Below are 12,572 nucleotides of genomic sequence, written 5' to 3' on the forward strand. Positions count from 1 at the left end.
TAGAGCATTTAGGAAGTGGAATTTGATTTCAATGTTCACTTCATGTTGACATCAAAATTTGAAAAACTGATTTACATGATTAGGATCCTGATTGGTGGTTAAGGACTTCTATAATCTAAATAAATAAATAAAAATAAGCTTAATACAAAAAAATCTGTGCTATTCTACGAAACGCAAAAAAATGGGTTTTCACAAAAAACACTAAGTAGCACATGTGTTTTAACATTGATAATAAGAATTTTTTTTTATGCTAATATGCAGATCCTCATAATAGAATGATTTCTAAAAGAAAAAAACAGCCTTGCATTGCAATAATAAATTATATTTTTTAAATAAATTCAAACATATTCAAACAATATTGAACCATACTTCATGAAATTACTGTTTTTACTATATTTTATATCAAATATATGCAGCCTTGTTGGGCAAAAGAGACTACTTAATACCTACTCTAAAGTTGTGAACTTTATAATCACTATATAACATTGCTAATGAATCAAAGCCTACAACCTTCATTTACTAACAATTTCAACACTGCTTTGGCTCCCAAGGGCTTAATACTTGCTTTAGCATACCTGGTTTTATTCTGACATCCCAGAGTCCCACTCTAACTTGTTTTCGTTTCTCCTGATCCATTCCTTCTTTCCTCCATCCAAGCCCTCCATTAACTGCCGTTCATCTCTCAGCCTCCATCACCTTCTACTGCTCTACTTTAATCTCAGATTTTCTACTCGTATTTCTACGTTCATCCTTTTGCTTCCCTGGGTCAGGTTGGCATGAATGTGAAAGTATGATTGTGGCATGTTTCTCGTCCAGTTTACAAATATCTCACAGTCCAAATGTATTACTTCAGTCGATAAACGCCTGAATCAACTCCCCTACTGCTTGATGTTTTTTTTCCCTTTCCTCTTGCTCTCTCTCTTCCTTCAATACACCGCCTATGTGCTCATTTTCTCTTTTCTCCATCTCCTGGCACTAAGCAAGCCATCTCCACCTTCATAACCTCTGTAAATACGTTTGCTCTCAGTGGTTTATTGGCGTTGAGTGTGTATGTGTATGGGAGAGTCGGGGTTTTCGCTGCTGTGTAGCTTAAAGCGAGAGTTTTCAAACTCCTACTAGAAGCTGTCTGGATCAGAGGTGCGTGTTTAGAGACCCCTGCATCTGAGCCTTTTAGAGTGAACCTTTGAAATGAGCTTTTGGACTGACTCTAAGCCCCGAGCCCACCAAGATATCTATCAGAAATCCCTTTTCAAAAGCTGACTGTAAAGAATGCTTTCAATATCTCCCGAAGAACGAGTAAAGGATGAAGCTTTGCGTGACCAGGAAAAACTTGAAAGTGTCAGCATCGGAGCAGAAGTACTGTGGTTCACTGGAGCTGCTAAAGTGAGTTTTCATTCGAAACACGCTTCAACGTGAAGGCAAAGTAAATGTCCAAATCGTTTCCAATCAATAGTTATTTCTGTGTTGATGGCAGGTTGTTGCTGTAAATTTGGGACACTGATGAAATCCAATTACTGTTCGATTTCTGCAAGTTTTTCTCAAAGCTTTCGGCAAAGAAGAAATGATAAAAAAAATGAAGGGAAATAATGATTAATGAAAACACAAGAAGAAAAGAATGGATTCAAAATGAACTAACAAATGAATGACAGAATTGAAAGGGAAGGACGAATAATCAAAAACATTAACAAAATGAATGAATTAAAGGTCAAGGTTTTATTGAACTATTGCCATTGGCCATGAAATGGTCAATCTGCCTTTGAAAAGATGCGAGGGTGTGTGTGTGTGTGTGTGTGTTTGTGTCACAGACAGATCTGCCAAATCTGAAAATTAGCATTCCGAAAGCTAACGATCTGATTCAAATCACTTTCCACACATTGGGATATAAACATAGAGTTTGTTTGAACTGACAGAGGGCTTTCATTCCTCTAATCTGGCTCAGCGTGGGACGGACGCATCAGCGTGAGGAGGACGCCGCCGACTTCTCACTCAAACCAGAAAATTACAAGCTGCAATTAGTTTGATCGAATGGGAGCCAAAGTCTGGAGCGCCTGCTTTTGACTTCAAAGGTCAATGTTATGATCTTTCATCATTTAAACCCATACTTTATGACTCAGAGATGTTTCACAGATACACACGCAGGTTTGGAATGAAACTACACGATTAATAGCGATTTGCCTCTGAATATTCATTTTGTCTAAGATCAGCTTCCTCCTACATTCACATCAAAAGAAACCAAAGAAACGGTTTAACGTAATCCACACATAATCAGAGAACTGAAAGTGTCTTACCTATGGATGCGGTGGCAGGGACTGGCTCCTTAGAAACTGAAACGGAATAAAAATGAAATCCTTTCATTTATGTACGCATTTTATTTTTGACTTTGCCATAAATGCAACATGGCTACTGAAATATTGTTTAGAGATTCTTCGGGAAAAATGCTAACTAAAACCATAAAAAATGTTGCAATTAAATGTTAAATAAATAATAACATGTCTTCATTCACATAAAAAAGTTTATTCATTAAAATGACTAAACTAAAATAAAAATAAAATAGAATAACAAAATAGAAATACAAAAAATGTAAAAAGACAAAAGACTTGACTTAAAATTACAAAAATAAAATAATATAAAATAATATAAAATATTATCCTTTACTCACCCTCATGTAATTTTAACTCTAACTGTTTTTTAAAAAATGATAAAAATGCCTCTATTAAAGCTTCAAAAGGAATGCAAAATACTATAAAAAATATATGACTGCACTACATGCCAAGTCTTCATGAATTAATGCAACGTCCAATTCATGAATGAATCATTATTTTTAATCAGTTGTTTTAAGGTGAACCAGTCTGAATGATTCATTCACAGGCTTAGTTTTTTTTTGTCTGTTTTTTGTATCCTTTTTGAAGCTTGATAGCATAATTAATTAATTGATTGATTTTTTGTGAACTATTCCTTTCAGCAGTCATTTAGCAGATGATTTGTCTAAAGCAACATCCAATATAATATACAGCGATCCAGTAGAAACCTGGTTTTAAAGTGCTTTTCTTTAAAAAATATATTAAAAGCTGAAAGCTGAGAGTATCAATAACAGAGAGTTCTGCATTCTTACTGGCATCATCAAATTAATCCTTAATGTTTAAAAAATGAACATGCACGTGGTAGGAAATGTATATGTATTTATTAGTTTTAAATTCCACAGAGACTTGATTGTTCCACATTTTTTACCAGACTTGATATTGTGTGTCTCTTCCATATGAACCTATTCAACAAAGAAAGCTACAAACCTGAGTAGTAGGAGTTGAGGAGGGTTTTACTCTGGAGGGCTTTACCCTGGATGGAGAAGGAGCATGGAGAAGAGGAGGCTGGGAAAGACAGAGAGGAGAGCACTTAGTGATCTTACAGTACACACACACACACACTACACATCTATAAAACACCACATTATGTCCAGATTAATAGCAGTGTCACATTGTGACAGAATCACAGTGTCAACACGATACAAGATTTTTAGGTCACTTTCTGCAAAGGAGACAGATATCACACTAATCAACTGCATCTTGCTGTAGTCAACAAGACCTTTAAATGTCATGGACTATTTTGAACATATTCACATGCATATACTAGCTCAGTATATACAGTGGTTTTCTAAACAATGTCTGTAATAAAAAAAAAAAAATAAATAAATAAATAAATATTTCCTGTAAAATTTACAAATTAAAATTTCAGAAGCAGCAAGAAACGCATTGATTTTAAAGTAGAAAAACATATTTAAATAATCTTTATTCACACATTTTTTATATATATATATATATATATATATATATATATATATATATATATATATATATATATATATATATATATATATATATATATAATATATAAATAGATATACATTTACTTTTATTTTTTTCACTACAAAGTAAATGAAAGTCACTCCTACACACTCCAGTAACCTTCTTCTTTGCTTCTAAGCTGCAGCCATATCCTTTTTACTTTTCATTTTAATCACCTATCACTTTAGATCTCCATTTACACAAATCCCAGCGTCTCACATGTGTCGCCGCATACGTATTCGCTCACATAAGGATCTCTACAGAAAGTGCTTTGGCAGCAAAAGCTCACGGGCCGGCAGGGTGAGATCGAGAGCGTCTGAATGAGAGAAGCGTGGAAGGTTAGAGGCAGGTGTCTCTGTGTTCATTTAAATGGTAATACAGCTAAAATGCTGAGTGTGTAGGCTGGGATCACTATGATCTCTATCTCACACATCTTACGAATCGTCTTCAGTTGTAAAAAAAATATATAATATAATAATGTGTGATTGTAACCGTGTAGCCAGTGAGTGGAAGGTCTGGATACAAAATCAGAAAAATAACAATTACAATATGAGATATAGAGGCCAGCAAGAATTTGGTGCCCACAGAAAAGGCTTTACAAATCGGAAGGCCTGTCGTTCACAAAATTCAACACAAAGATTTTCCTCCTAGAACCAGCTCAAAAATGTGAAAAAAGCTGTATATACTACCTGTGCCTTGTCGTGCACATAGTAAAAAATATATACAACAGAAATTAACTGGAACAAAAACACATGCTCTGGTTTTCATGCATTTTAAATGCTTATAAAAATATATCAAATAAAATAAAAAATGAAACTAACAAAAAAAGACATAAATATTAAAAACAAGTACAATTATTTTCTTACGTGAAGAATGTTATTTTCTTATAAGAAGGTTGTTAAAAGACAAAATAGTGATTAAGAAATTTTTTTTGCAGCTAAAATGCAAATCCAACCCAGGAATTACCTGCTACTGCTTTCAAGTTTTAGTTGAAAGTGTGTGGTCTCTGGTAATGTATCACTAGTCATTTGACACTATTTTTGTTTAAAGAACTGCTCGCAGACGGCAATTATGAGCTGGGCTGAGTTCTAGATTGTTTCTTTTCCAACACCCCAGCTGAGATTCATGCCTATAATAAAGGGCCTGTACTGGTTCAGTAATAGTGACTCTCCTACCATTAGATAAACAACAGATACAATAACAGCCTCCAATTACTCTGTGCCTGTAATGATCCGAAATAAACATACAAATAAACTGCATTTGCACATCCACTGACCAGTGACATTCAAAAGAACTACGAAACACTAAACATGCAGAACACATTGCCAATCAGTGTTGATTTTAAAGGAAATAAATGTGATCATTATGCATAATGACATTCTCTCTCTCTCTATGCATCTTGTTCTTACTCTCCGTTGCCTCCTCTTCTTCCAGCTCCATTCAAATTATTCTGTACACAAAGGCCACAGTGACATTTTGTGCAGAAAGCGACTCAGAAAGACCCATCCTAATTACAGCCCCTTCACAGCATGCCAGAGCCCACTTAAAACTGAGAATGAAAGCAAGAGAAAGAAAAAAACGCCTAGTCCAAATGCCACTTGCTATTCTTCTCTAGCGCCTCTTAAAGCAGCACATCAATAGAGAGGGTCTCTTGATATGTAGAACTCTTCGGTCCGTGCTGTGTAGCTACAAAATAGCTCTCTGCGGCGGTAGGCGCTCGGATCTGTGAATGGCAGGTGTGAGACAGTGGCGTCCCGTCATTTGGTTTCCTGACGGACGCTTAGTACAGACAATCAAGGAGAATGGTGAGTTGAGTTAAAATGACAGATTGTTGACCGCTTTTGACCCCTTTTAGGGCTTGCTGAGCTCATCAGCGTGATGGTGGGACGTGCAGGAGGTTTGTGTGATTGCAGTAATGAGTCCAGAGATTGGCTCACACACACTGCGGCCTCTCCAGGAGATCATGGTATTTGGGAAACGTGGTGATTATGTGACCCGAACTTTTGACTTTCGAGATTGGTGGAAAAGAGCAAGAAGTTGTCTAAAGACAAACTGTGAAAAATGCCTGACCGAACATGAAACCATTGCTGTATCTTTCGACTGATGTTTATTTAGTGCTATAATAAGTAGTAAAGAGGAACAGATGATGGCGGCGCAGAATTTAAAAGCTGAGACTTAAGTAACAAAACTTATGGTGATTATTGGATGGGGTGAGTGCGATCATGTTTCGTCATTATTACTGTACTGTGAGTAATACACTAGATTATTAAAGCTCAATAAACAGTACTAATCACAGTAAATGCAGTCCAAATGCACAAAACATTGCTGTTTCAGTAATGACAAAACCAAAAAAATAAATAAACTATATTCTGGCTGAATAGTGAACAGTGCACTGTAAACTGTAAATTTAATGTTGAATAAGTATGTTGAAAACAAACACTTACATTACAGTTAAATCATTAATTAATTTGTTCATTAATCTCATCAGCTGATTTTTTTATTCAATCATTTATTCAATATTTGTTCAATATTTCTATAATTTATTCATGCATTTAGTTATTCATTAAACAATTGGTTCTTTTGCTAATTTATTGAACATTTATTAATTCACTATTTCATTCGTTCATGCTTTAATTTCTCTGTTCACTTATTGAGTTCATTCATTACTTAATTTGTGCATTCATGCATTCTTTTCTTTGCTGATGTGTGAATCCTATAACTCTTTAATTTGCTTATTTGTAATTGCATGCATTTTTTAAATAGTTCTTTTACGTCTTGACTTATTCTATAATTTGTTAATTCATTCAGATCTGTTTTCATTGGTTTATCGATTAACGGCAACTTCCCTCTCTAAGTAACTACTGTTATCAGACCACAGGTACATTTGATATAAACCGAGATTACACGAAAAACAGGGCAGCAGAATAATGTCACTGAGTAATATTTGCTGAACTCACAGAATCCGTTGAGGTCCTGGTTGCTGGTGGAGAACGGATCGTCCTTGTGTAACGTGCTGACTTTTCCTGTGCTTTTATCCGCTGTGCCTACGGGTCCCATCTCTCTCTGCGTGCTGCTGCTGGCGGTCTCCTTCTGTTTTTTAGCTAGTTTCCTTCAAATCCATCCACAACAGGACAAGTTTATACACATGATCAAAAGAAAACACTTCACTGTTGGTGCAATGCTTTTGGCTGGTGCAAACTGTTTAACTGTTGTATGTTTAAAGGTGCAAAACTAATCAGTTCTTGATGGGAAATGTACAGTATAAGAGTAACAGTGTACAGAACTAAACCAAAGCACTGCCACAACATGCAAGGCAAACACACACAAACACACTGGGCACAAAGAGGACAAGAGGTGAGGCTGGCATTTGTCTATTCCAGTGGCACAAGATTTATGTACTATCATCTAAAATATATATTCTGCAGTGATATATGCCAGTGAGTCAGAAATAGGATCAGAAAAATCACAAACCTACTCAAATCAAGAGAGAGAAACTCAAAACCTTGCCATGCAGAACAAAGCCAATTGAACACTACAAGTCTACTGATCAGGAAAAACTTGTACATGAACACATTCACTTGAAAATGATGCAAACTAACAAATTAAAGTAATATGCATTAATTGCATAGGTCCAGTGCAAGTGCTGCAATGGGGAAGACTGCATTGCACTATGAAAGTATTATATTATTGTTAAAACTTTGACGTGTTGAATAAGTGACCTAGAAGTTATTAGTTTGACACACTGGGATGTGCTGTTTAAATCTGGTTTGCAACATTTCCTGAACTCATCCCACCTCTTCACCTGTCATTTCCTGCCTTATTATCCATAAAAACGGCCTCAAAATATAATCAAATAAAAGTAATCTGTGGTAGTTACTTCACTTCTGCTGCTCCCTGATTTGTTGCTTTGTCTGGCTGTTCATAAGCTGAGGTCTCCCCACACTTTAGTGCACAGAACTTCAAGGAAGATATTACTGTCAGCAATGGATTGGAGTCATCCAATAAAATGACTCTGATTCTCCAGGTCCCACAGAACACCATTTGACCTCAATATGTGCTCCCTTCTCTTACGGGGGCCGAGCTGATAATAACTCTTTGTTTTGTTATTTTCTCTGCTGGGAATTTAAAAAAATCAAATAAAGGTTCAGCTTCCACAAAAACCAGGCCAACCTTTAAAATTGGGGCCATTTTACCTAGGTTGGAAAATAAATTCAGCAACATTGGTTTTTGGTGACTGAGGATCAAAAGAGGATGAAAAGTGTTCAGAAGCAGGTCTTAACATCAAGAAGCAATAAGAGAGGGGTCACGACTTTCCAATTAAGCAGCCAAGCATCAATGCGATGGCTAGAAAGAGCTGAGAATTTGTTGTAGGAAGTGCAACACGCAACTTCTACAGTATACCAAAACCTACAGTGCTCCCTACCAAGACAGCATAGTCATCAGCCATCGGGTCATTCCTCAATGTATGCTGAAGGTCACAGTATTGTGTAATACAACAGCCACCAGATAATAAAACCCAGTGATTGCTGCAGTAATAGGTCTCGTTTTCAAGTGCCAAATTCTGGACATATTGCAAGTGGCATAAACTATAGATAATCCTTATTTAATGAATGTCAGAGCAGCACTTCATTAAAAGTGAAGGCTATAATATAGTTAGGGCACCATAAACAGTATTTATAGCACCAACTTTTGTTAATGGCTTTTTGTAAAAGAGAAAGAGCGAGGGGGAACAATGAGGAGATAGCTGTAAAATCTGGCTTGATTTTGCTCTTCATTCATGCATAAAATTCGCCAAATGTTCATTAATAAGGCTATCACACTTGGATGAGCTAAAACTAGAATGGAGGAAATAATACAAAAAACATATGCACTTGTGACATTAGAACATGCAAGACAAGGCAGCTGGCAAGGAAGTAAACGTCAAAGCGGTGTTAGTAAGCATGCAGAAGATCTCAAAATAACCTTTACACTAGCCGCTATTATTCATTTGCTTGCATGCACAACGATAACTTGTAGAGCATGGCATTAGGAAGGACAAGGTCGTTAGTTTGACTTCCAGGGAACACAGTGTTAAAACTCTATTGATGTTTTTGAATGCTCTTAAGTCACATGGGATACAAGCGTCTGCTAAATGTGTAAATGCATGCACAAACTGATTTTCGGTGTGGACGTGCTGATGAATCTGGAGCAAACATTAAAAGCACCATAAATTATGATTATTGTATCATCCTAAGATTATAGCATACTGAAAACAATAGTCGAATTGATTTTAATGTAGAGAGTGCTAGATCTTACTGAGTCTGATCTCATGGCAATTTGTACATATTTTACTAGGTTCCGAATTTATATACAGTCTCGCTTGATTGACTTTTGCTAAATGATACATATATTGCTAGCTGTACAATTTGTACGAATGACCTACAAGTAACCCCGCCTTTAAACCTTCCTGTAACTGGGGTCTAGACAAACCGTATTGATCATGAGAAGTTTGAACAAATTGGGGAAACATCTATTCCAATTATTATTATTAATACATTTTTATTTATTCATGTAATAGTTTATTTAGATATTTAAAAGTTTTTCCTTGGCTTTTGAAAGTTAAATCATAAAGCATTTTTTTTTTGTGTTGAGAACATTTGTATACGCTTTCACGTTACAAGTCTTGACACACTAAAAACTTCTCGCATGACATTAGTATTGATTGATTAGCTGGATATTGACATTGATATTGAGCATTTATCGTTAAGGTTGTAGTGTGGACTTTGCTATACTGAAAACGATTTGATATTATATATTGTATTTTTATTTTAGACCAAACTATATCTTCGTCATTATCTTTAAAGTTATCGTTCTTGGTGTGAACACTTTCATAAGCTCCCCAGTGCTGTTTTTCGGTCGCATTTGCTGCTTGCTAAATGTTAATTTTAGGCCTTGAGTGCAAGATTACAAATTGGCATCAAAGTCAAAATTTCTTTCCTGACGGTAAACTCAGTTTGTGACTGGGCAAGGACAAGAGTGAAGATGTGCACTGATTGCGTTACTACATCTGAACCTGCATTCTGAAAACGTCCATAACATAACCTCGCTGAATATGAGAACGCCTCACTCTCTAGGTCTGGGGAATATATTGGCTTCACGGTTAGCTTTAGCCTGTAGCTCTCTGTCTTTGCCCTCTCAGATGATATCCTTTTGAAAGAGCTCCTCCTGGCTGTGTTCCTACTTTCATCTATATTTCAGGAGCGGGGAGAGAGCGGGGAGAATGCACATAGTAGTCCGACTGTGAATCTGAGCTTTTAAATCCTTTAACGCGTGAGGTAAACATCCTGCAGCCAGGCTCTGTTGCACACAGCGCAAATGAAACAATCCCGCACAGCAAAATGCTGAGGCAGGCATAACAGTCGAGGTAATAGTGAATAGTTTAAGCGTAACGGAAAAGTAATAAAAAGTAGAGGTGGAGTCGCAGACCGAAGGGATTTGAGCTGAACAAGCAATAGTCGATAATAATAAGATAACAGCGGAGCCACATCAATTTATGTGCACATGAGGGCAATTTATAACTGTGGGCCTAATGTTTCAATGCTATCTGAAACCAACTGTAGGTATAAAGTGCATTAGATGGTTTGCGTCTGAAATCGACTGTTTTTGCTAGAAAATGGAACTGCTGGGATGTTAAAACATTAGAGCAAAGTGTGATGAGGTATAAAACCGATTATCATTTCAGAGAACTTTTTTTTTCTTTTTGAAAAGCTTTGTTCAACATGGCAAAGTTAGGAGACTTTTGATACTAAGATTAATTGTCACTTAACTTGAATGCAATTTAATTCATTCTCTTACTTTTTCTTCTAAGGAGGTTTTGCAATACTTTTCAGGAATTGGTAAAAGAACTTAGTAGAAAAAATTAAAAAAGGATGGTTGGAGGATATGTTCTGTATTTAATGCTACTTACAGGTAATAAGAGTAGGAATACGCATTTCTTCTGGAGCAGCAAGAACAAGGGCAAAAAAACAAAAGAAATAAAAAAGATTTTTTTTTTTTTTCAAAATCAAATTATAAATATAAAAAATAAAAATAAAAAACATAAAAATAAAATAAATTATACAAGTTTAAACAATATATAAAAATAACAAATCCAAATTAAAATATGCAAATAAAAATATGAATATATCACAACAATATCAAAAGAAAAGAAAAGAAAAGAACCAAAAAAGGACAAACACATTGATTAGTGATCAATATATGATCAGAGATGTTTAATGATAAAAATAGTAAACTAGACAATAAAACGCTACACAGCTTCATGTAGCTAAGCAATGCATTTCTGCCACCTGAGGCTGTAAATTTAGGTTTGTAAACGCCCCTTGCATCAGTAATAGTTAGTAATAGTAAATCTGTAAAAAATGATAATTAAACAATACATGAAATGTATGAAACTGCACATCTGGCTCCCCTTCAAGTGAAAAAAACAAGTTGTGAAAGAGAACAAAAAAGAAGGAAAGGTCTATACACCTGTACTGGTGAGAGTGTGTGTTTGGACAGCTAAAGAGATGGACAGGAATGGTGGGTGTTTCACAGACACACTGTAGCTCTGTTCTCTGTTAGGAGCTTAACAGGGACAGAAACAGAAAGGAGGAGGACAAGAGACACCAAAAGCAGTTGGTGAACACATCACGCTTTTGCTACTCCAAAATGAGGCCTTGTCATCAGAGCGTCTCAGAGCTGACGTCTCTGTGGACTGCTTCCTTCCGGGTAAAGACGAGAGGAGGTGACATACGGCAAGCTAGAACAGCGATGGCAGCCTGATACTATAATAAAGACCAGATGGCATCTGTTAACGGCGATTCGATTAACTGTAATATTGGTGATGACATGCAAGTGAAGTTGTCAATTAGTGACTTCATGGCCGTCTGCTTCTTGACTGCGCTCGTTGCTTTTTATCGCTCTTTCGAAACATATCTTCCACAAAACGTGGGTTGCTTTTTACAATTTAGAAATGCACTCTGAATTTGCCACTGTGCAAATCTTTACAAACAAAGTTATCATGTACAATAGTAGTCTAATTAACGGCCAATGATCAACAAATAACTTTTACATTTTGCTCAAACCTTTGTGATTCTAAAAAAAATATACAAATTATAATAAAATCATATAAATTAAGCTGTAAATTGATTCATATTAATACTATAGATTTGATTTTTAAAAATAAATATATATCAAATATTCTTAAAAATATGGGACTTAGTGCAAACTTTAATACAAATCTGTAACTAGGTATATTGACTTTTTTCATTTAATAATAACCTTAAAAACTTGTTCAAAATAATGTTACAGTGATAAAACCCCGACCCGAGTAATCATGTTTCATCAATCATCTATCAAAATTTCCCACCATGTATAACCCTTCATGACGAAATGAAACTTCTAAAGAATTCATATACTATCCTGAACATGTTTTTCATGCTACAAATACCCTCAAAATCTTCCACTTTGCACAAATCTTTACAATAATACAATCTGTAATCATCATGCATCAGCCTGTCAGAGCTATTCTTTGGCACAATGCTGCGTTGAGTCTAAGTCTGAACACTAAATTCTCGTCTGTACACTTTGTGTATCATAAAAGCAAGCTATAGCACCCAAACTGCTCGCTTTATCGCTAAAGCGAGCAAAGTAAATATATTTAATGACCCTGTGACTTCTCTGTAGGCAATAAAAACACAGTTTGGGTATGGGCTG

General features: G+C 35.7%; 1 protein-coding gene across 15 annotated transcripts in view; it reads right to left on the minus strand.

Annotated features, from left to right (window-relative positions):
* Positions 1–12,572, minus strand: part of ptprt (protein tyrosine phosphatase receptor type T) — a 207,313-nt gene that overhangs the window by 41,456 nt on the left and 153,285 nt on the right. For 8 of the 15 annotated variants that reach the window (XM_043242178.1, XM_043242191.1, XM_043242177.1 and 5 more), the window contains 4 exons: positions 10,786–10,815; positions 6,797–6,948; positions 3,288–3,365; positions 2,289–2,324 (listed from right to left, as the gene is read on the minus strand). In XM_043242178.1, coding sequence (XP_043098113.1) covers positions 2,289–2,324; positions 3,288–3,365; positions 6,797–6,948; positions 10,786–10,815 — 296 coding nt within the window. The remainder of the gene's footprint in view (positions 1–2,288; positions 2,325–3,287; positions 3,366–6,796; positions 6,949–10,785; positions 10,816–12,572) is intronic. The other 7 variants (XM_043242190.1, XM_043242188.1, XM_043242187.1 and 4 more) reach the window with 2 other exon arrangements.

Source organism: Puntigrus tetrazona, chromosome 6 (assembly GCF_018831695.1).
Source record: "Puntigrus tetrazona isolate hp1 chromosome 6, ASM1883169v1, whole genome shotgun sequence".
Classification (NCBI taxonomy): Eukaryota; Metazoa; Chordata; class Actinopteri; order Cypriniformes; family Cyprinidae; genus Puntigrus; species Puntigrus tetrazona.